Below are 24887 nucleotides of genomic sequence, written 5' to 3'. Positions count from 1 at the left end.
CTTACCACAGAGTGGTATGCTCCTTTGGACATTATGTACCAGGCCTGACACTTTGTAATATGTGCTAACATCTATTTTTTCTTTCTTTTTTTTTTTTTTTACTTATTTGAGTCAACTGTAATGTTTCATGTTCTTTCTATACTCTTTTTTTTTTTAACAATTTATTAGGGGCTCATACAACTCTTATCACAGTCCATACATATACATACATCAATTGTATAAAGCACATCTGTACATTCTTTGCCCCAATCATTTTCTCTTTTTTTCTCCTCTTTTCTTTTTTTACATTTTATTAGGGACTCATACAACTCTTATCACAATCCATACATATACATACATCAATTGTGTGCTAACATCCTTAATAAACTTTTTAATCATGAATTCTGAGTTTTTGTAGCCATCACCATGGATATTAGATCCCAGAAGATATAGAGAATATAAATTAATACTCCGTAGTTGGGCCGAATTGGTGGGGGGAGGGGTAATTGTTTTTATTGTGGTGAAATATGTGTATTAACAAAATATTCATCATTTTAACCATATTTAAGTATATAATTCAGTGGCATTAATGACATTCACGGTGTTGTGCACCACCACTATTCATTTTCAATTGGTCTGTCTTCCCTAGTCAGAAACTCTGATTTTTAAAAAGAGTAAGTTGCTCTCACAGAAGAGTCACAAGTAAGGGATGAAACAGCCAGGGTGCAGTATAGCACTAGGGAAACACACAACATTCCTCTAGTTGTTTAATGCCCCCCCCCGCCCCCCCACACTATCATGACCCCAGTTCTACCTTACAACCCCCACTAAACCAGAGCATCTACATTGGTACAGGTAAGAGCTCTCAACACACAGAATCCAGGACAGATTAAGCCCCCCGGGAAAGTAATGGGAGTAGCGATACCATAAGGGTAGAGGAAGATGGGAGAAGGGGCAACCAATCGCAAGAATTGATGCATAACCACTACCACCCCTAAGGGGGACAAACAACAGAAACATGGGTTGAGGGAGATAACAGACAGTGTAATATGTGAAAACAATAAGAATTTATAATTTATTGGGTTCACGGGGAGTGGGACGTGGAGGGAGGAAGAGAAAAAAAGAGGAGCTGATACCAAGAGCTTTCTACCAAAGTAGAAAAAAAATGTCTTGAAAATGATGGCAGCAACTTATGTACAAATGTGCTTGATACAATTGATGTATGGATTGTTTTAAGAGCTGTAAGAGCCGCCAATAAAATAATTTATTACCCAAAAAAGAATTCATGAAGAAGCGAAAAGGTTAAGTTGCTATCATAGCCGCTCCAACTCATGACAACACCTTGACGTACCAGAGTCACTGTCCCTTGTATGGTGGGTTTCCAGAAGTAGATCAGTGAAGCTTTGCTCCTGAGGCGCCTCTGAGTGGCCTCTCGCCTCCTTCAGGTAGCAGTCCAGTACACTCCCTGCACCCTCCATGGCATGACCCTGCATAACTAAGCGTTTGGCTTGGTGTTTCATGTAAGTAAATGCTGTGCGTATAATATCTGACTCTCATTCAGCATAATGTTGGCAAGGTTCATCCATGCTTGTCATATTTGTGACCATATTCTGAGTTTTTAAATTTTACTACAGTCTATAATTGATTGATATTATTTATTTGCCACTTTGGTGAAGTCAAATAGCTTATACATAGATCTTCAATCTATGTCTCTTTACCTCCCACCAAATGATTGGATGAAGCCATGCAAAAGAACATGTGAAACACTAATAGAGGGGATTGGTCAGCCTTGTCATTCCTTTGTATATAGAGAGCATCTCAGAAGCAGGGGCAGCGAAGCTCAGGACCCTCAGACCAAGTGTGAGCTCCTTGTCTGAAGTGGTGCAGGCCACTGAGGCCACAGTCCTAACACAGTGAGACTGGGGCAGAGTGGCAGGCTTTCCAGCTCATGGGATGAGAGACTGAGGACCAGAGATAGCATCCCTGTTGCCTATGAAGAGATGCTGCTGTGGACAAAAGACTACACTTTATGTTCTTGATCATAACTTGTGGTAGTCTGAACTCACTCATCGTGAATATTTTCTGAGTTCTGTGTGGCCATTACAGCAGCGTATCAAGCCCAACGGAGAATAGTCGCTGCCGTGGGAGAACAGTTGGTGTCAGAATAGAGTAAAGAAGGCCTGACGTAGGCACGAGTCTTAGGTCTACCATGTGCTAATGGACCGGGGGCTGGTGGGGGGTTGGAATCACCTCCTTAGTGTAGCCAGAGGTCAGTTGTGGCTGCTGATGCTTTCAGAATTTACCTTTAAAGTTCTATGTTGAGAAAAATGGGCATTTATTTATGCTAAAGTGAAGAGTCCTCTATTTATTGTATGCTGTGTAAATAGAGTAACTCCTACCCACAATCAAGTTACAGAATATTTCTAGTCTCAGAATCATAGTTCTGTGGACATAAAAAGAACATGTCTCTAATATTTTAGAGTAATAACTTAGTGCTTTGTGTTACAAAAGGACTTTTATGAGTGGACTTCATACCTTGGGATCACCAGCTGAGACCTGGAGAGCCCTGGGCTAGAGATCTCCAGTTACACACAACTTCCACACAGTCACTACCTTGTCTGCTGTACCTTGGTATTCTGAAGCTGCCATAGAAAGGAACAGGTTAGATGTGTAAAACAACACAAATTTATTTCCTTACCATTCTGGAGACGAGGAGTCTAAAATCAAAAATCTTTCTGGAGTCTTAAGAGTCTCCAAGCTTTTCTCCTCGTTTATAGTGGTTGTCAGCATCCTGAGTGTTCTTTGGTTTTTGCTGCATCGCTCCAGTCTTCCTTATCAAGCAATCTAACTCAGAAAGTTTGTGCTCACACTCAACTGCCATGTAAATTCACAGGGGCAATTCTACCCTGTTTTATAGGGGTGCTGTGAGTCTGCTTCAACTCAGTGGCAGTGAGTTTGGTTTTGGATATTTGATCATACATTAAGAAGGTCTTGTGTGATGGTTTTGCATTGTGCTGCTTACCCCAAGCTCAGTATTTCAGAACTGACAGAAAGATGCGGTGCTCCTCTCCCGTAAAGCGTGGCTGTCTTGGACTCCCGCAGGAGCAGTGCCCCCTATTCAGAAGAGTTGTCCCGAGCGTGGCTCGTTTGTGTCACTTAAGTACCCAGTAAACCTATGGAAAAGTTTGAAATGTTGTGAGAATTATTACTGTTACCAAAATGACACAGACACAAAGGAAGCAATGTTGGGAAATGGTTTTACATTTTGGGGGATTGTCTAGTGTTGTTAAAGCACATCTCATTTTAAAGCAGTATAGTATGTGCAATTCGGTCAAATGATTTTGTTTGTGGGGAGGGCGTGTTGGAAAGAATCTTAGAAAGATGACAGTTTTAAAATTGGAAATACACCCATATTTTCAAAAAGCCCATGTATGGGCTGTATTTCATTAGAAGTTTAAAAGGATGTATGTCCCTTTAAAAACTAGGAACTATGGATCACCAAAATACTGTCATTATCTTTAGGTAGATAGAATTAAACTGAGTATTTTACTTATTGTTTTTCTGTACTTTCCAAACTCTCTAAAATAAACACAAAATCGATGTCACTTTTCATTTAAATAAATCCTACTTTAGGAGTTAAAAGCTGTGAAAATCATCGTTAGTTCTTGAACCTGTAGTAGAATGTAAACGCTAAGAAGAAATGGAATGGGTAATCGTTTTTCTTAACAATTGCCTGCGCTCTCTTGGTGTCACGGCTATCCCAGCCAGCCCTTCTAAAAGGAATGATGAGCTGTTTTCAAAAATGACTTTGACTGCTGAATTCATTACAGTTAGATAGATATTTGCATTTGAGTTTTTTCATGATTGTTAATCATTTTATTGGGGGCTCTTACAGCACTTATCACAATCCATACATACATTGTGTGCTGCACATTTGTACATATGTTGCCATCCACTTTTTACTTACAAAGAGTGTGTAGATCCTATAGCTAAAAATGTAATATTTACCACTCTTTCTAATTTCAATTAAAATACTTACATTTGAGTTCTTTTTTTTTAAACCATTTTATTGGGGGCTCATACAACTCATCACAATCCATACATCCATACACTTGAATTCTTTATCATGAGATTTTACTGGTTTTCCCTATATAATATTTTTTAAATCAGTGTAATAATTATTTGTAAGAGGTTTTGTCTTACTTAGTTTTAAAATACAGATTATTTACAATAAAAGCAACCAGGAACACTTTCATTAAATAACTAGAGTAGATGTACCATGGGAAACTAGACCACAAGATGTGCCAATCAAACCCACCAGTTGCTCTTTGGGAGAAAGCTGAGGCTGCCCACGCCTGGAGAGATTTTCAGTCTCACCATAGTGTGTGTCATTAAATGTTGGAATCAACTCAATGGCAGTGGATTTGGGGTGGGGGGGTTGTTACATCTAGGGTTGACCAAGTCCTGGTGGCATGGAGGTTAAAACAGTCGGACATTAACTAAAAGGCCTGCCATTCAAATTCTCCAGCCACTCCTCAGCAGAAAGATGGATGTGGCAATCTGCTTCCATAAAATGTACAGCTTTGGAAACTGGATCAGTTCTACCCTGTCCTATAAGAGCTCTAATAATCTAAATCAGCTTGACTATGAGTTTGATTTTCTTATCTAGGGTAGATGAATACATGCTATGTTCAATTTACTACCCTTAAAAAAATTTTTAAGGGAATTCTTTAAAACGTCACACATAACTTACTAGAATTAGAATGTGTTACCTATTGGAGATAATTTTCATACCTCCATATTGCCATTGGCTAGATTCAGAAATACTCCAAGTAGGACTGAATGTCCTCTACCTAAACAAGCTTTTTAGTACCCTGAGGTCTGTTATTTTCCTCATCTGTTGAACTGGAACTAGACATGCTATCCAGTAACTTGTATCTCTTTGGTCTATATATTTGCTTAACTATAGTGTTTATGATATGAAATTTTATAAATACATTTTAATATTAATCTTTTTAAAAATTCTTTTTCTTTTTTGTAGTTATATGCAGGAGCTATTCTTGAGGTCTGTGGATGAAAATTGGGGAGGTTCCCTCAAGTCCAAGGTATGTAAATTTAATTTTCATAAACAGAATGATTTGAAAACCGGCATGTCACAAGAAGTTTCATTAAGTACTATTAGAAATAAATATTTTAAAATTATGCTTTCAAAACAGCATATGAATCTTTTATCCACATTTGTTTTGATAGAAGTCAAATTTTTAATTAATAAATGCTCGTTTTCTTTAGCCAACATGCTTCTCTCAGTGTGTCATGCTGCAGTGACTTTTGTAGCCAAAGCGATTACTGTGCTGCTGGAAGGTATGCTGCTGTGGGCTCAAATATCAGAAGAGACACCCACGGTGAACAAGCTTCAGTTGAAGCTTCCAGACTATGAAGAAGGAGCAGGTGGTCCACTTAGGAAGGATTAGCCTCTGACAACCTCACACTGTGGAACATTGTCTGAGAAGGTGCGCCCCTCACGTGAGAAGGCTCTCAAAATAAGACTGGGGAAAGCTGCTTCCTCAAAGGAGATTCATGGAACAAGTTTCTGGGACCTTCGTTTGTTGATGGGACGTGATTCACAATGAGAAGAAGCAGCTGCAAGCATCCATTAGTAATTGGGATATGGGATGCTAACGTAGATTCTATAACGCTTGGAAGTCACCATAAATGGAGTTCATAAAGATTGGTATCTAAGGCATTCACACTTACTCACGGCCATCAAGTCAATTCAGACTTACAGTGGCCCAGTAGGACAGGCTAAAACTGGCACGATGCATTTCCAAGACCATAACTGTTTATGAAAATGGAGACCCTCATCTTTCTCCTTTGGACCAGCTGATAGTTTCGTATTGCCGATACTTTTAGTTGGCAGCCCAACCTGGAATCACTGGATAGACAGGTATCAGCCATTTTGAAGTAGACAATCAGATGATTTATTATGCAGGGAATGGCGAATTGAGAGAAATGACATCACTTCCATCTTCACAAAGAACATTTCATGGTCTTTTCTAGAGGTACAACGCTGTGATGGAATAATATGTTTAGGCCTACATAGAAGACTCAGTAGTACAATTATATTCAAATTTGTGCACCAACTCCTAAAGCCAATAATGAAGAAATTGAATATTTCTGCCAATTTCTTCAGAATTGATCACACATGCAATCAAGATACCTTTATAATTCCTGGTGATTCAAATGCAAAAGTTGGAAACAAAGAGTACTTGGAAATTTTGCCTTAGTGATAAGAACAAAGCTAGAGAGCACATGATATAATTTTACAAGACCAACAACGTCTTCTTTTCAAATACCATTTTTTAACAACAACAAAAAATGTTGAGCAAACATATAAAGACTTCACCAGATAGAATGCAGAGGAATCAAACTATTAGATGTGTGCAAGGGGAAACTATGGAGACGCTCAATATCATCAGCCATAACAAGGCTCTGATAGTCAGTCAGGGTGACTAAGGAAACAAATCCAGAGGCATCAAATATGTGTATAAGAGAGGGTTTTATTTCAGAGAGTAATTGTACATTAAGGAAACCTCCAAGCTCAGTCCAGATCAGGGCCACAAGTCCGCTATCTGCCCATATGTCCGATAGCAATCTATAAAGTCCTCTTCAGACTCACAAAACACGTCCAGTGACACTAAATGCAGGAAGATCACAGTCTTGTGGATCCAGGGATGTTGTAAGCATCTCAGCACTGACGTGGGTCTCCACGTGGCTCCTCCAGCTCCAGAGCACTAGTGTAGCTCCATGTGTCTTGTCAACGGAAAAGTCCTGCAGGGAGTGAGCACGTGTCCTGCCTCCAGTGAGCTATTTATCTCCTTTGCTCCTCCAAATGAGGTCATTAAGCTATGACCTGATTGACAGGCTAAACTCCACCCCTTCTTATCCTGTCAAATTGACAAAAGATTGTGTAACTACCACAAAGGCTAAGGACCAGCTGTGGAACAAACGCAATTGCTCAAATCCAAGTTCAAATTGAAGTTGACGAAAATTAAGCCAAAATATGACCTTAATTTAGAGACCATCTTAAGATCCAATTTGACACATTAACACTAATGACCAGAGAACAGACAAGTTATGGGATGACATCAAGAACTTCATACCTAAGGAAAGCAAATGATCATTAGAAAGAAAGAAAAGACAATAATGGATGTCAGAAGAGACTCTGAAACTTGATCTTAAGCATAGTCACAAAAGCAAATGGAAAAAATTAAGTGAAATCACTAAACAAATTATATAGCGTTGCCTGAGAAAATGAAGTAAAACATTGTAAAGAAATCTGTAAAATCCTGACAGGAAACAGCATATTTTAAAAAGCTAAAAGAGCAAGAATAAATTTAAGCCTTGTGTTCCAATACTGAAGGAATCTAGATACAAAATAATGATGCAGGAAGTATCAAAAAATGAAAAACACAGTCACCAAAAATAGTTGACCTTGAACAATTTCAAGAGGTAACTTACAAACAAGAAACGGATGGTATTAAAGCAGTAGTTCTCAACCTTCCTAAAGCCGTGATCCTTTAATACAGTTCTCATGTTGTGGTGACCCCCAACCATAAAATTTCTTGTTGCTACTTCATGGCTGTAACTTTGCTGCTGTTGAGAATCATGATGTAAATATCTGATGTGCTGGATGGATGAGGCAACTGTTGAAGTGCACTCCAGTCTGTGCCAAGAAATGTGGGACAGCTACCTAGCCATCCAGCTAGGAAACATCCATCTTCATGCCATGCTAAATAAAGGTGACCTGACAAACCTAAGATCCCTTCTCGTACGCATGTGCAAGTTAGGTGGGATGGGAGACTGAGGAAGACTGCCGTTTGCGTCTCAGTGCTGCACACCATATTGAGAGCACCGAGGACTGTGAGTAGAACGAGCACGTTGGACTTGGGGGAAGCACAGCCAGACTACCTTAGCAGTAAGGATGCTGAGACATGTCACATTTCTTTTGGGCAGTCCAGAGAGACCGGTTCCTGGAAAGCAGTAACATACATTATATAGTAGGGGGTCAGCCAAAAATAGAAGACCCTTGCTGAGCTGAGTTGACATGGTAGCTGCGACAATAGCTCAAACATACAGCAATGGTGAGGATGGTGCCGGACAAGGTAGTATTTTGTTCTGTTATACAGAGGGCCATTATGAGGCACAGCCCCTAACACCACCAGCAAGTTGCTTTAGAGACCCTAGTTGCACAGTAGTTACGGTCAGCTGCAAAATAAGCCTTTGGTGATTCAAAGGTACCAGTTGGTCTCAGGGAAAAACTGAAATCCAAACCCACTGCCACTAAATTGATACCAACTCATAATGCCCCTGTAGTGCAGAATAGAACTGCCCCCATAGGTTTCCAAAGGAGCTCATCTTAATTCCCACTGAGTGACTGGTCGTTTTAAACTGCTGACCTTGCTGTTAGCAGTCCAACGTGTAACCCTGTGCCCCAACCTCGTAACTCTCAGGGGAGAGGATGTGGCAGTTTGCTTCTGGAAATGATGTAACAGCCTTGAAAATCAAATGGACAGTTCTACCCTTTCACAGTGACTGGTGAATCTAAGCTTAACCACTCTGCCACCAAGACTTCTCGAAGTACAAATTGATCTGCCCGAGGGCAAATCATCCAGAAGAGCATTCATTATGAAGGGATTTGGGCCATAAACGAGTATCAAAGGGGGAAAGATCCCACATGTGTGTTCTAACAGGGTAAATATGTGACGGGTGACTATGACAGTGTGTCCTTTTAGGTGTGACCATACAGTTGTGGGACTTAGACTCCTCATTAGGCTGCAGGTTTTCTATTCTTATTTGTCACTTAAGAGGTTTCTTTTTTGATTTCGTTTTTTTTTTTCCATGAAGAATCGGTTTTATAAAACAATTTGCCTAAAACAAGCTTCTTTTTTCTTTCTATCTTTCCCATGTTATTTCCTTTATCTAATGGCATTGATAATATTTTGAATTTATGTAGTTTAGTTTTGGGTTGTTTTTTTGTGGTTTGTTTTTTATTAAATTGTTTGATTTAGTATGTCTTTTATTATTGACCTAGAATTATGTATAATAAAATGTTACTTGTGTGTGACACATAAATATAAAAGAGTACTCTGACTTAAGGGCATTTTATATGCAGCCCATATAAGCAAATACACAGCTAATAAGATACATTCTTTGTTAAAATAAGCACATGTTGTGATGTAGCACAGAAAATAGCCCTTATTTCTTCTTGAGAGAAAAAAAAAGTGTGTGTGTGTCACATAAAGTCAGAATTGCACCAGTCTTTTTAGCCTTTATGTATTTGTGAGTGATGTGATCATTTTTAACCCTAGAAAGTTTTGACAAATTAGAGTACCTTGGTGTTTTGAGGAGGTTTTTTTGTTTTTCATTATATTGATTATTCATTTTTACTAACTTGTTTTTTATTGTGCCTTGGATTTTCATGAGAATAAAAACAGTGGCTTTATACAGCTATTAGTCTCTCAGTATGATATTAGATTTTATTATGCTTACAGCAATAATTCTTATAGTTGATCATCGTTATCTTTTCATTCCATTTTTCCACAAACTTTTTGAATACTTATGTATAGTTAAGTTTTCACACCTTTGTGTACATGTAGTCAGTCCTTTCCTTTTGAAGCTGTTAAAATGAATCATTTCTACCTTTTCTATACTTAATATAAACCAAACTCACTGCCATAGAGTTGATTCTGACTTAGAGTAACGCTGAGAGGGTAGAACTGCCCCTGTGGGTTTCTAAGACTGTCTGTAACTGACTGTACAAGAGTGGAAGCTGCTTTGTTCTCCTGCAGAGCAGCTGGTAGTTTAAGGCGCAGCCCACTGAGCCACCAGTGCGGTGGAGCATACCAATGAATGTTTCCTGAGACGGAGCAGTTGTATTTCTACTTTCACAATTGAATCGGGCACAAATTGAATTGTTCCATTTTTACAGCAATTAGATTAACCACTCTGTAGAGTATATAAACCTGTGGTTTGTTAATATTACAAATAATGAACTAATTTTTATGGCATCACTGCTTCGTATTCTTTGTCTTCATTGTTGAGATAGCTAATGGAAGTGTCATGATAGCCTTCATTAAACTTTTGCTTATATTGCATTGTAACTTTTTAAGATCTTTTCATTTAAATTAGCCATGTCATAAAACAGAACTATTCCAGCTGAGGGGAACATTTGACTTTTATATGTTTAATCCACATTAAACCACTCTGGTTTTGTACAAAAGAATCCCAGGAAGTTCATATTTCTTAGTCACTTCTAAATATGAGTGCTAAAATACCCTGGTGGTGTAGTGGTTACGAATCGAGCTGCTAACCGCAAGGTCCGCAGTTCCAAACCACCAACCGTACCCCAGGAGAAAGAAGAGACTTTCTCCCATCAAGAGTTATGATCTCAGAAAACCACAGGGACAGTCTACCATGTCCTATAGCATCACTAAGCATCTATGTACTGTATATACTCGTGTACAAGCCAAGTTTTTCAGCACATTTTTATGCAGTTTTGTGGTAAAATTAGTGCCTTGGCTGATACTCGGGTCAACTGACACTCAAGTATATATGGTATTTGTGTTTTTGTTTTTCTGGTGTCAAGTAATAATGTAAGTGAGCATGTTTTCCTTGCCTAGCCTTGTGTCCCATGAAAAGTATGAATTACCCCTCATTTTGTATTCAACTAGGAATTAGCGTACTTTTTCTGTAAAGGACAAAATATCAAATACTTTCAGTTTTGCAGGCTGCACTGTTTGTTCCAGCTATTCAACTCTGCAATTATGGTGCCAGACCAACCACAGACGATGTGTAAATGAATGAGCTTTCCATATCAAAACTTGACTTTCAAAAAACTAGCAGGCAGATTTGACCCGTGGGCTAAGTAGGGGCTTTTGAAATAATTAAGTACCTAGACATACCATGTTAAGAAAGACCTGACAGTGTATTTCAGCAAAGACAGTCCTTGAAAACCAAGCACCTTTCTGTGCTGACACAGAATAGCTCAGTGGCAGCTCGTTAAGATACTAAGAGAGGGCGCTGGTGGTTCAGTGGTACAATGCTCTCCCACGTTCCATGCAGGAGATCTGCGTTTGAGCCCTGACCAGTGCACCTCATGCACGGCCACCACTTGTCTGTCAGTGAAGGCTTGTGTGTTGCTTACGATGCTGAGCTAGTTGAGTGGAGTTTCCAGGCTCAGACAGACTGAAGGCCTGGTGATTTATTTCTGAAAATCAGCTTTGGAAACTCTAAGGATATTGATAGTCTGATCCACAATTGATCATAGAGATACTAAAAACAGAGCAGTATTTCATTTCATTATGCCGGGGGTTGCCGCAATATAGGAACCAACTTGCCGGCAGCTACAACGAAGAGATTCTCACTTGTCATCCCAATTCTCATTAGTAGTAATGCCTAAGTGAGTGGTGCAACCGTGGAGCTCTGGAAAGAGTGCTGATCTATTAGCATGGTTTAGTCCTCATTTATAAATGTAGTTAATATCTACCATCTGGGGCTTATTTTGAGTGTTAGATTATATTAACTACAAGTTATACTGTATAGTATATGTGTGACACTAGCAAATGCAGAAAACCTCAGTTCATTCATTTTACAAATACTTATTGAGTACTTACTACATTTCAAGCACTATTCCAGCACCAGGGCTATTAAATATTAGTCTTACCATCACTGAGGAGCTCTGGGGATGCAATGGTATAGCGCTCAGCTGCGAACACGCCAAACGCTCTGGGAGAAAGGCGTAAGCCATCGGTTTCCATTAAGATTACCTCCTTGGAAGCCTCACGGGACGGTCACTACTACAAGGTCATATACTTCTGTAGATGATAAGTCTCAATTACATCAAGCATTTGAACAAACTCATATATTGCCCACATGGAGAAACTGAAATCAATATATCTATTATAGCCCATGTCTTCAATATGTATAAAGTTCTGTTTTTCACCTCCAGTCCTTCCTCGTCCTACTACTATCCGGCTTGCATTTCCACCATTTTCCATCTGGTTATTAAATCTTCCTGAACTTTTAGCATTTGACACTCTTCACGTCGGTGAATTCATTATCTCCTAGTTTCCTCCTGTTTCTGACAGGTCTTTTCATTGACTTTTTCTGGCATCTCATCTGCATGTGCATTTCAAATGGTGGTGTTCCAAGGTCTAGCTTCTGGCTCCGTTTCAAGTGGAGCACTTACCTACTGGCTTCCAGATCTCTGCCTTTAGATAAACTTTTCTCCCAAGCTAAGACTCAGACTTCCATGTCTGACTGCCACTGGGAATTTCCACATATATGAATCATCTATTAAAATGCAGGTTCTAATTTAGGAGATTTGGATAACAGTAGATCCAGAGATTTTTGCATTTCGAACTGCAGACTGAGCCACACATTTACTAGAAAGATCTTAGAAAAACTGAATTACTGTTCCTCTTTGATAAAAGTACATCACCATCTTCCTTCTTTCTTCTAATCAGTATCATCAGACAAAAACATAAGCATGAAGTCGAAGACTATGATTACTCGTTCTTTCTCGTTATGCCCATTTAAGCACCAAGTGGTATCTCTCTTCCCTCCATCCTGCTGTTTGTTGCCATCCAGTCTCTTCCAACTGATGATGACTACATGTGTGCAGGGTAGAGAATGGACTTCAAACATTACTCCTTTCTCCTTCCCTACACCTTTAATTAAAGCCTATAGCACATATTTGCCCCAAAGGTGTACATAACTGTTATCTGATCTTGTCTTGTTTCTTTCTCTTTATTCCATAGCTCCTTCCATACAACTACCAAAAAGGCCTTTTCCATAGCATTCTTGATGATGTGGCTCTCGCTTAAAATTCTGTATAGTTACCCCTCACATAGTAAATACATTTCAAATTCCATAGTATCACCTGTAAGAATCACTGCAAAATAGCTTCTCTTCTCTAGGTTCGCATCTCTTTTCCCCAAAGCAGCTTTGTAGAGCTGTCTGCAGTGCTCCGAACTCTGACCTCTGTGTCTTTGCACACATTGTATAGTCTGCCTGTGGCAAATTCTCACTCGTTCAGAGTTTAATTAAAGCATAATTTTTATGTGATCCTTAGATGCTCTGCAGGACAGAATTTTTTATTCTTTACCCTTTATGTCCCAGAGAAGCACTGGTGGCGTAATGAGTTACTAAGTGCAAAGTGGGCATTTCAAAACCACCAGCTACTTCACAAAAAAAGACGAGGCCATTCACTCAGAAAGATTTATCATCTTAGAAAACTACTTAGGGAGTTCTACTCTGCCCCGCAGGGTCAGTACGCGGCTAAGCCAACTAGACAGGAGTTAATTCAGTGATTCCTACACTCAAAAGTCTTTTTTTTTTAGTTTATATTTTGGACTGGTCTTATTATTTGAATGGTTGATTATTTCTTCTATGCTTTCTTAGAGGTCTTCCTCTAAGGATAAGAGAAACCACCTTAATTGGATAAAACTGATTTTACCTTGAAATTACCATGCAGGCCCATTGAAGCTTTTTGTATTTCTGATGTATATTGTGGAGTCCTTAATTATCAGTTAAGGAACCCCAGTGGCACTACTGGGTAAGCATTGGGTTGCCAACTGCCAGATCAGTAGTTCAAGCCCACCAGCTGCTCTACCAGAGAATGGTGAAGCTGTCTGCTTTCATAAAGATTTGCAAAGCGTTGGGAAACCTGCATAAGGTCCCTTTGAATTGGAATCAAGTCAGTGGCAGTAGGTAGGTAATCATCATTTGTTCCCAAGTACCATATATACTCAAGTATAAACCAAGTTTTTCCAGCACTTTTTTATGCAGTTTTTGTGGTAAAATTAGGTACCTCGGCGGATATTCGCATCAGCTTATACTCAAGTATATACGGTGTGTTAAAGACAGACATCTTGTTTGGTAAAGCGAAAGGGCAGCGGAAAAGAGGAAGGCCCTCTACAAGGTGAATTGACACAGTGGCTCCATCAATGGTCTCCGGCATGGGAACAATTTTGAGGACCGAGCAGTGTTATGATCTATTCTGCATAAGGGCACTATGATTTGGAACCGACTTGATGGCACCTAACGACAACAGCATGCTAAAAAATTGTAAGAGTAACAATGCAGTAGTGAAATAAACCTTTGTTGCATTATTGTTCCACTTTATTTCATCTGTCCAGAGCTTTACATAATGTTTCAAAAGGCATAAAAGAAGTCTTGAAGAAACCATCTTTATGGTTTGTTGTTGTTATATTTTATTAAGTACATTTGAGAATTCTAATTTTGGCCTTTTGTCCATCACGGCACAGAAAAGAAGATGGGGAAAATGCTTTTAATTCTTCAGTAATACTAGCCACCTTTTGAGTGCATGGTAACCTCAGTCTACAGAAAGTTCTGTCTCCCTGCCCAATCGTAGACACCAATGATGGTGGTTAAGTTGATCACGTAAGCAGAATCTCAGGCTTGATTATATCCTGAGTGAATGTTCTCAAAGTCAAGAGTCATAGTGAATGAACAATATATTTCCAAGCATAGAATGGAACTTCTGTATCCTCATGTGATGTAATTTGATAAGAAGGACCTCCTTTATCATACGAGTTTGTGACAAGAATCTGAATCATCTGAATCATCCAAACAGTCATGGAACAATAGTCTTTGAAGTTTTATGTTTATACACCAAAATATATCTGATAGTTTGTAAATGAGTTGAAGGCAGGGATGTATGCAAAGGGGATTGTAGAAGTAAAAAGAAATAATTGATTTGATTAGTTGACGTTTTTACATCTAAAAATGTTTAAATACATGAGAATACAAAGAAAATGAGATGGCTATCTTCTCTTGAATAGAAATATAAGCTATGAAACTTCTCATATTGTTGACAAATACAAACATAACCAGCTTAATGCTAACCCTACTAGCTATTAGAGACAGATTTGAAATCTGGAAACATCTGTTTACAAGATGGCTATGTTCCAAGTGTATGCACCTGCCTTGGTAAGCAGTTGCATTTCTGCTGGTGTTTTGTTCGTGCGTGCAAGTGTCTAATTCAAACATGAGAAGTTTAAACATGCTTTCCAGTCAAAAATATACTCACCTTAGTCTTACTAGGATGACTTCTGAAAACAGGATACTTTGTTTTGTCGTGGGAAAAGAAGACATATTGATAGATAAAGCTCATATAAAAATTTTTTTAATCATTTTATTGGGGGCTCATACAACTCTTATCACAATACATATATACAAACATTGTGTCGAGCACATTTGTACAATCGTTAACCTCATTTTCAAAACATTTGCTCCCCCTCCCACTTCCCCTCCCTCATGAACCCTGGATAATTTATAAATTATTATTTTGTCATATCTTACAGTGTCCGACATACCCCTTCACCCACTTTTCTGTTTTCAGTCCTCCAGGGAGGAGGTTATTTGTAGATCCTTATAATCAGATACCACTGTCTACCCCATCCTCCCTCCACCCTTCCGGTATCACCAATCTTACCACTGGTCCTGAAAGGATCATCCATCCTGGATTCCCTGTGTTTCCAGTTCCTATCTGTACCAGTGTACATCCTCTGGTCTAGCCAGATTTATAAGTTAGATTTGGGATCATGATAGTGGGTGAGGAGGAAGAATTTAGGGACTAGAAGAAAGTTGCATGTTTCATCATTGCTACGCTGCACCCTGACTGGTTCGTCTCCTCCCCGCAACCCTAGTTGCCCACAGATGGGTTTTGGGTCCCCACTTCGCACTCCCCCTCATTCACAATGATGGCATTTTTTGTTCTTTGATGCCTGATACCTCATCCCTTCAACGCCTCGTGGTCACGCAGGCTGGTGGACTTTGTTGCTTCCGAGCTACTGGGGTTGGAATCCCACATAGGTCACCATTTGTTATTTTATCTGAATGTCTTGACCTCAATTCCATCAGTACCAAAAGTGTTGCTTAAAGATATATAACTCTCAAATAACTGATCTTTCCATCACTCTTTTGGTAAAATTGTAGCTAATGAAGATGATTTTGTGGACTGATTCATCACTCACTCACTGCTATCTAGTCAATTCTGACTCACAGCAACCCTATAATGTATCACAGCCAAGGATAAATTTGTACTTAATACAATCTAGAGAGCAAGGTGTAGTCCAAACAGTTGCTTCAGATATGATCGGCTATGATATGATTCGAGACAAAGAGGTCAGCCCAGATTATAGCTACTGCCTTTTGAGCATCCAAAGGGATGATCCGGATGGATTTCCTGGAAGGACACAGGACAATCGCAGGGGCTTTTACTCTGAGGAAGTTTTTAAGAAAATTGAAACGATGCTGGTAAGAAAAGGTCAGGGAAGTTGTATAGAGAGAGGGATTCTTTGCGTGACTACAGTACACCTTCAGGAGGGAGGGGTAAACCGTAAAGGTTTTCTTGGGAAGCCTTACTCCTTTGTCCCTTGTCTTGCCCTTAGAACGGTGTTTTGCTCCACACACTCGAGGAGCAGTAAGCTCAAATGGAGTTGCCTGAGTGCATTTTGACCCCGTGTAAATCAAAGAACGCAGAATTCACGTAAGAAAGGGTTAGAGCGATGAAAGCACTGCCATCAAAAGTGGAGACTTAGGAAATGCATTATTCGATAGTCTAGTCCAATAACTTTTTTTGATAGCATTTTTACTTAAGTGTAAATTTTTTTACTTGTGTATATTTCAAAACCAAGAAAATCTCCATTATATATGAGTTTACTGTGTTGAAATTCTCATAATTTCTTTTTTTAATATTTTTAAAACATTTCTTTAGGGACTCTTATCACAATCCATAGATACATGCATCAGTTGTGTAAAGCACATCTGTACATTCTTTGCCCTCATCATTTTCAAAGCATTTGCTCTCCACTTAAAGCCCTTCGCATCAGGTCCTCTTTTTTTTCCTCCTCCCTCCCCGCTCCCCCTTCCCTCATGGAAATTCTCATAATTTCTAACGGTTTTTTTCCTCTTTCCCTTTATTCTTTTGTAAATTCATCATAAAATTATTTTAAAATACAGTTAAATGGGTCTGCTAGACCCAGATGGATAGTAATGAAGACTGTTTTTCATGGGATGTGAAGCATTAATGTGCTTCAGTTCTTCCCTTCCAGAATCTTTCAAAAGAACAATCTACTTGAAAGGCTGCTGTAAACCCCATCATTTGTTTCCCGGCACGTCATCATGTGCTATTTGCATATTTGATGACTCATGCTGCTATGGAGCACATGAAATTTGGTTAGTGTGTGAATGTAAGATCATTAAATCAGAAGAATAATACAAATAAGAGTGTTACTTATTTTTAAAATGGTCTTTTGTAAAGTTTGAGGGTGTTTTATTTCAAGTTTTCTATCATGATTGTGGTTATTAATTTCTGGATCATGAAAATATCCCCTTGCTCGTAACAGATCAAGCTTTATGCTTGCAATGAGAAATTAAATGCAATGCCATGGCCACTAGTAAAATGAGACAAACGAATTAGTTCAAGCTCATTTCCTTTTTCAGTGGGCACACTTAAACCGACAGGTGTTACTCACTGTCTTAGAGTACTTTCTGCCATGCTGTTCCACTTTTACTTTTTCTGGCCAAGTAATTTGAAGTTGGCTTAGGTCAAATTTAGGCATAGATTGTTTGAAATATTGTTTGTAAGAGATAAAAATCTTTTGCTCTGGCTCCATTCGAAAGCACTGCGTGTCCTCTTTGTTCATGGTCTCTAGGCTACTGCAGCACAAGGTGTCAGTTGTTGGTCCTGCCCAGAACACTTCAGTTCTGCTCTGCAAGGATATATAATTGATTTCTGTATCCATTTAATAAAGGAAAATGGTAACTGAACAGCCATAAAAAAATCTTCCCCAACACTGAAACCAATGGTGAATTTGGTAAGCGCCCAGCAGAAGATATGGAAGAGGAACAGCATTTAAAAACTCTAGGAACACTGATGAGTTGGTTGAGCTGCACATTCTGCTTTGGAGCAAGAATGCTGGGGCAGTGATTGCAAAAGGAGGCGCGAATATTAAGGCTCTTCGTGCAGACTGCAATGCCAGTGTTTCAGTCCCACCCAGCAGTGGCCCCGAGCACATGTTGAGTATCAGTGCTGATACTGAGATAATTGGAGATATTCTGAAGAAAAGCGTCCCTACCTTTGAAGAGGGCCTGCAGTTGCCATCACCCACTGCAACCAGCCAGCTCCCACTCAAATCTGATGCTGTGGAATGCTTAAATTACCAACACTAGAAAGGAAGCGACGGTGACTGCCAGTTGAGACTGTTGATTCATCAGTCTGGCAGGAGGAATTATTAGAGTCAAAGATGCTAAAATCCAAGAGCTTCGTGAGAATACTCAGACAATGATCAAACTTTTCCAGGAATGCTGTCCTCATTCTGACAGAGTTGTTGTTATTGGAGGGAAACCTGATAGAGTGGTAGAGTGCATAAAGATCATCCTTTATCTTATAGCTGAGTCGCCCATCAAAGGACGTGCACAACTTGTATGATCCCAATTTTCACAGGGAGACCTATGATTATGGTGGTTTTACAGTGATGTTTGATAATCGCCGTGGACTGCCTGTGGAGTTCCCCACGCGGGGAAGAGGTGGTTTTGACAGAATGCCTCCTGGTCGGGGTGGGCGTCCCATGCCTCCGTCTAGAAGAGATTTTGATGATCTGAACCCTCCTTGGGGACCACCACCTCCTCCTGCACTAGATGGCCAGGGTGGTAGCCGCGCTTGGAATCTTCCCCTTCCTCCTCCACCACCACCTAGAGGCGGGGATCTGATGACTTAAGACCGAAGAGGGAGACCTGGAGACCGATAGCATGGCATGGATGGTTGAGAGTCGTTTTTCAAATGGGTTAACTCCCTAAACTAAACACAAAGTTTGATTTCCAGCTCCTCTGTTGGATTGGATGTAAGTGCATCTGCTTGGACATAGGCAAAATACCTTGGCAAATTCAGTGCTGGTGACTTGGTTTGAACATCCATTGTTTGGGAAGAAATTCCATCATACATACTCATGCTTATCAGACGCCTGGAGGGGGGGGGGTTGGTTTTTTGAAAATGCTTAGCCCTACTATGCAACAGTTCTCTGGTCGTGACAAAGAACCCAGATGGGGAAGCAGGTGCTACAAATTGAGTAGTGATGTAAAAGTATATATGCATAAGCCTGATTTGGCAGCAAGTTTTATTAGAATAATCCTGGGCTGTGGAAGTGACTAATGGCTGAATAAATATTGATTATTTATACTAGATAATTTTTCACCTTTAGACTTAAACTGTCAACTTGATAGTATCTGTTGGTTAAACTTTGTAAAAAATATATATATTGTTTTTCCATTGTATCCAAATTGAAAGATGTACCATTTTTTTCTATTGTATGTTGAATTATGTAGGAAATGTTTCTGAACAATTCAAAAAAGTTCTTGTGAATGTTTTTCTGTAGTAACTTGGCATTTGTATAGATAGTAAAAGTTCACTTCCAAATAAAAACTCCATGATGCTAATATATTCCTTTAGAATATATTAGAGCACATATATAAATAAATTTAATTCTTACCAAACAATTATACCTAATTCTTGGTCATCACCCTAGGTTACTAAAATGCCCTTCCTCTGATGGCCAAAAACCAAAACCACACTCATGCCATTGAGTAAATGGCGATTCATATTGACCCTGTGAGTTTTTGAGATTGGTGACTCTACAGAAGTAGAAAGCCCCAGCTTACTCCCATTGATCAGCTGGTGGTTTCAAACTATGGACCTTGAGGTTAACTGCTAAACATGTAACTGCTATGTAACCACTACACCACCAGAGCTCCTACTTTCTCTGATCTCAGAGTTCCTATTGTTAAATTTATAGCATTGTTTTATGGCCACTTGATATCTTTTTGTTTCAGGCCTGTTAAATTACACAAATCGTAGTTTTCTTGAAGTTAAAGAACTTGACTTACATTGTCATATCATGCTGTGTAGCTATGATTATTATTCAAATATTTATTAATATTTATTTACTACATGTGAAATGTGATTTGCTACTACAGGATAGTTAACAGATACTCTCCTCATTCAAAATTGCGCTTATAAAGCTATCTTTAGCATCGAGAAAAGAACTGATTAAAATAGCCACTAGTGACTCATCTTCCTATGCCTTTAAAATATATTCACTCATTCCGCCTCTTAAAAATCTGTTGGGGAAAAAAACTATTGAATGAATGAAAATTATTGCTAAGCTATGTTACAGATAGAAAGAATGGGAAGCTTCTCAGTAGGGAAGAAAGTAAAGTCTTGTGTGTTTTGTACAGGCGTGCACATAGCATTTTCCAAGGAGACGATATGCAATGGAATGTGGTTAGTGCTGTCCAGTAGGCGCTCGTGCATAGAGCACCGCTATGCACGACACAACGGAGTACTTGCACGCTTCGACACTTCTTGTTCCTTAGTTATGGCTACTTTGGCCATCTTCTGCAGAGGCTTCCACTGTTTTGCTGACTCTACTGTACCAACTATGATGTCCTATTCCAGGGACTGGTGTCTCCTGGTAACATGTCCAGAATATGTAAGACAAGGCTCTCCCAAGACAGGCATGTTTGTTCTGGCCATCCATGGCACATGCAGTAGTAGTTTTTGCCAACACCGTAATGAATTAAAAGTCTCGGTTCTTCTGTGGATTTCCTTATTCATTGTCCAGCTGTGACGTGTGTATGATAGAAAATACTGTGGCTTGGGGCAGGTTCACCTTAGTCCTCAAAGCGAAATCTTTGCTCTCAAACAATTTGAAAAAGAAGTTTTCCGTAGGAGATTTGCCCACTATAACACATCATTGAACTTCTGTCTGCTGCTTTCATGCATGTTGATTGTGGATCTAAGTAAACTAAAATCCCTGACAACTTTAATCTTTTTCTACTGATCATGATATTGTTTATTGGGCCAGTATGAACATTTTTGTTTTCTTTACAATGAGTTGCAATCTATACTAACGGTTACATTTATTCTTTGGTCCTCTTCACACTCAGCAAATAAATTGTCATCTGCATATTTATTGCATGTTGTTATTAAGTCTTCCTCCTATGTTGATGCTATGTTCTTCATATAAGCCATCTTAGATTATTTGCTTACCACACAGATTATAACCTGTACACATAAAATCTATCGACTGCTAGTTCTATTCATTATAAAATATTACATTATAAAAGTACCTACATGAAACATCTGGCTTGTATTTGTTTTAGAAAAATACATTACAGAATTTTTAACTAAGGTTAGTTCTGTCATTCTCACAACTCTCCCAGCACAGCCACGTCCCGTCTTATGAGTGTTCTGTCCTCTTTGTTACTCCAAAGGAGAGCACTTCGTTGTTTATTTGATGCAACTGGTTATTTGTAATATTGGTGCATTTTATATCAATCTCTAACGTGTCATTTATTTTTTATTCATTTATAAAAGCCTTTTTATATATTAAAGCTATTTTTCATGTATATACAAGAATTTTTTAGTTTTTTCAATTTTATTTGCAGTGCTTTTTTTCCTTTCCTACAGTTTCCATTTTTATGTAGTCGTGATTTACTAAACATGTCCTTCAAGGTCACACTTGGAGGAAAGGTTTTATATTCATTTAAGATCTGTGTGGTATATATTATGAAGCTCTCCTCTTAGTGCTTACCACAACTATGATCATTACTCCTCTAGTGGTTTGTGTGACATTGTTCTTCCTGACTGACTGCTGCAAACTCCATGGAACATGAGTTGTGTTTCTTTTACATGGTTTTGTGCTTTTGACATCTAGTAGTTACTCGATAAATATTTACCACATTAAACATTTTAGATATTTTTAGATATAAGGAATGACATGTGTAGGATTTTTTTCCAAATAGTTGAGCAGTTTTCTTAAAAAGTATTGAGTAAATTCACAAGCACACCCCAGAGTAAGTCTATCTTTCACTCTGATTTGCTATCTTTATCATATAAAAAATTTTTGCATGTATTTTTTATTTTCTGGGCTTCTTAATCTGTGTGTGTGTTTCCCCTCTATTCTGATATTAGCACCAATAATCATAATGATAAACTGTGACAGTGGAGCAAGTTCTCAATATTTTACCTTCTTTAAAACTACTTTGACATTGACTCTTAAAATAAACTTTGATAGCATGGCCCTAAAAATTAATTCAATATTTTGATTTATTTGAAACACTGTTAAAATACATAATCTTCCCATCTAAGAACATCTGTCCATTCATGTTTGTTTTCCATTTAGAGCCATTTTTCATTTGTAAAGTTATTTCTGCTTCTCATTTTCATAGTAAATTGTGGAATGAGACTAAACAGCTCAAATCTTTTGTTTTTTCCAGCTTTCGTCAGGAGTGATAAACCCAAACTATTCAGAGGTCTGCAAATCAAGGTATGGTTAATGTCTAGTAGGATTTCCTTATCCTGTGTTTGTTTCCTTTTCCTTTTTTTAATTAAAATAAGTAATATTTTAAACAAACATTTTACAATTTTATAAGCAAACTGATTAGGAATGCTTAAGTATTAATCTGGTTAACTTAGTAGCCTGCTTATTAACGTACTCAATGAAAATAGTTTGGGGGTATTTTTACTTATTTTTACATTTTAGAATTTTAAACGATTATATAAAATGACCTATATACTATTTAAATGAAAACTGAGTCCCGTATCTTAATATAACTGTATATACTCGTGTATAAGCCATGTCTTCCTACATTTTTAATGCAGTTTTTGTGGTCAAATTTGGTGCCCTGGCTGATGTTCTGGTCGGCTTATACTCAAGTATAAGTATTAAAAAATAATGAATTGGGTCTCAGGATTAAATGTTTCCTGGCATCTGCTTCAGAGCCCACCATTGGTGATTGTCCGTCCCAGTGTGAAACCCGGGTGCCAGCAGTAAGATGTCGCTGAAGGAAAGGATGCACAGTACAGCCCTCAGGTTCAATTTCTAAAGTTACACCAATTCAGTTGGAGGTATATTGAGTACTAATAATACATGAAAATTTGCCTCCCACACTAAAGTTCACAACCCCAGAAGAGCCCCTGCACCTGCTTTTTCAGTGTAATCTAGCGCTATGTAAGTTAGAGTTGTTGACGGGATCACACTTCTCACCCTGACCAGGAGTTAGAATTTCTCAGTGGTCTGTGAAGTACTAGACTAAACTAGTGGGTCAGAAGATTTTTTCTGTGTCCTGCCCAATTCTTGATTGATTATAGCAAGACATTAGACTTAAACCAAGGAAAATTTAATATCCAAAGTAGAACCCTGAGTCTAATCATTTGTCTTGCTTATTTCAACATCTCTATTTATGCCATCATTTTCTCTCATTGATGATTTTTTTAACTGTCTTTACCTCCATTAGACTTTAAGAACATTTGAAAGTGCTAGTTATGTAGTAAGTCTGTGTTACATTCAATAATGAACCTAAACCTCAGATAAGCTGTTTTGATACTAACAGGTACTTTAGAAAGAAAGTAATATTTTTTAATTATTTGCAAGAATATCATTTATATTTTACTAAAAGACTTGATTCTGTTACAATGTTTGAAAATATTTATTTAACCTTTAAATTTAAGCTGCTTTGAATTGTTTTGAACCTTGATTTTGGCTGAGTAGAACATTTCTTTTTAAGTAGGAAACTAGTGTTGGTCTCTTTTTTGTAGTATGTTCGAGGTTCAGACCCTGTGCTGAAGCTTTTGGACGACAGTGGGAACATTGCTGAAGAACTGAGCATCCTCAAATGGAACACAGACAGTGTCGAAGAATTCTTGAGTGAAAAGTTGGAGCGCGTCTAAATCTTGCTTAAATTTCATCCTATCCTTTTGTTAACTTTTCAAATGAAATATTGCAGTACCTAGAAAATAATTTAGTTTTGTTTCCTTCCATTGACCAGTCTTTGTGAGGCATTGAGCATCGAATGAGAAGTTGGAGTAGCAGCACGGCCCATAAGACCTAATGAATTGGCAAGCTTAACACAACCCATTTTTTATAAATCTCCATCTTTCATTTGTTGATACCGCTCACTGAATGCTTTGTAACAGACTTGTGGTTAATTATGCAAATGATAGTTTGTGATAATTGGTCCGGTTTTACAAACAACAGCTTTTTAAGTTAGGGAGATTAATACGTGAGATGATTACTGTTCCCGTGTGCCGCGTGCTCTTTGAAAGTAATGACACAAAGCGACAAGCAAGTAAGATACCCTGAGCCTCAACAGATTGTCTGCTCTTCATAGCCTCTCATTTTTGTATTACACAGCTTTCTTTTGAGTAGAAATGTTATACTCTGTACTGAATGCAATGCATATAAACTTTGTAGCCTCTTTATTGTGAAAGGGATTCAAGGTCTACAGTTAAGAATGAAACATTCACAAAGATTCGCGTTAATGAAGACTACACAGAAAACCTTTGTAAGGATTTGTGTGGATCTGATATTTGGCAAATTTTTGTTTTTCATTCTTAAAAATAAATTTTAAAATGATCTAAGACCAAATATAAATAAAAGTTTCGAAATTCTGCCTGAATTTAAAATTATTCTTGTTTGTATTTTGTGTTTACAGATGAATTTCCTCTATGCAATTTTTAAAATTTTCTTCTCATGAGCTCTTTTGTTGTTTCAACTTTTTATTGTGAATTGGGCAAAGGTTTACAAAACAGATCATCAGTTTTGGATTCAATAATTCTTACATATTTTTTTCAACTTGTTCATTGCAATCCCCTCAAGATACCCATCACTTTTTCCACTTCCTCCTGATATTTCCTGGATCCATTTCTCCTCCTTACATAACCGCCTGCACTTCACCTTGGGTAAATGCCATCCTTTTGACCTCAAATGGTTAATTATTCTAACATGGGGATGAGTTCAGGTCCAGATCTGAAAGTTGACTAA

The 24887-nt window shown here is 38.3% G+C and overlaps 1 protein-coding gene and 1 pseudogene across 1 annotated transcript in view; both read left to right on the top strand.

The window, feature by feature from the left end:
- The window catches only part of SELENOF (selenoprotein F), a 51598-nt gene extending 27076 nt beyond the window's left edge, over positions 1-24522 (top strand). Inside the window, exons 3-5 of the mRNA XM_075557992.1 lie at positions 5021-5084; positions 22342-22391; positions 23663-24522. Of these exons, the coding sequence (XP_075414107.1) occupies positions 5021-5084; positions 22342-22391; positions 23663-23794 (246 nt within the window). The 3' untranslated portion in view covers positions 23795-24522. The remainder of the gene's footprint in view (positions 1-5020; positions 5085-22341; positions 22392-23662) is intronic.
- LOC142436786 (heterogeneous nuclear ribonucleoprotein K pseudogene) lies at positions 17824-19241 on the top strand (annotated as a pseudogene).
- Positions 24523-24887: the final 365 nt, after the last annotated feature.

This window comes from Tenrec ecaudatus, chromosome 1, assembly GCF_050624435.1.
Source record: "Tenrec ecaudatus isolate mTenEca1 chromosome 1, mTenEca1.hap1, whole genome shotgun sequence".
Taxonomy (NCBI): Eukaryota; Metazoa; Chordata; class Mammalia; order Afrosoricida; family Tenrecidae; genus Tenrec; species Tenrec ecaudatus.
Note: the sequence above shows the minus strand (reverse complement) of the source record. Positions and strands in the feature narration are given on the sequence as shown.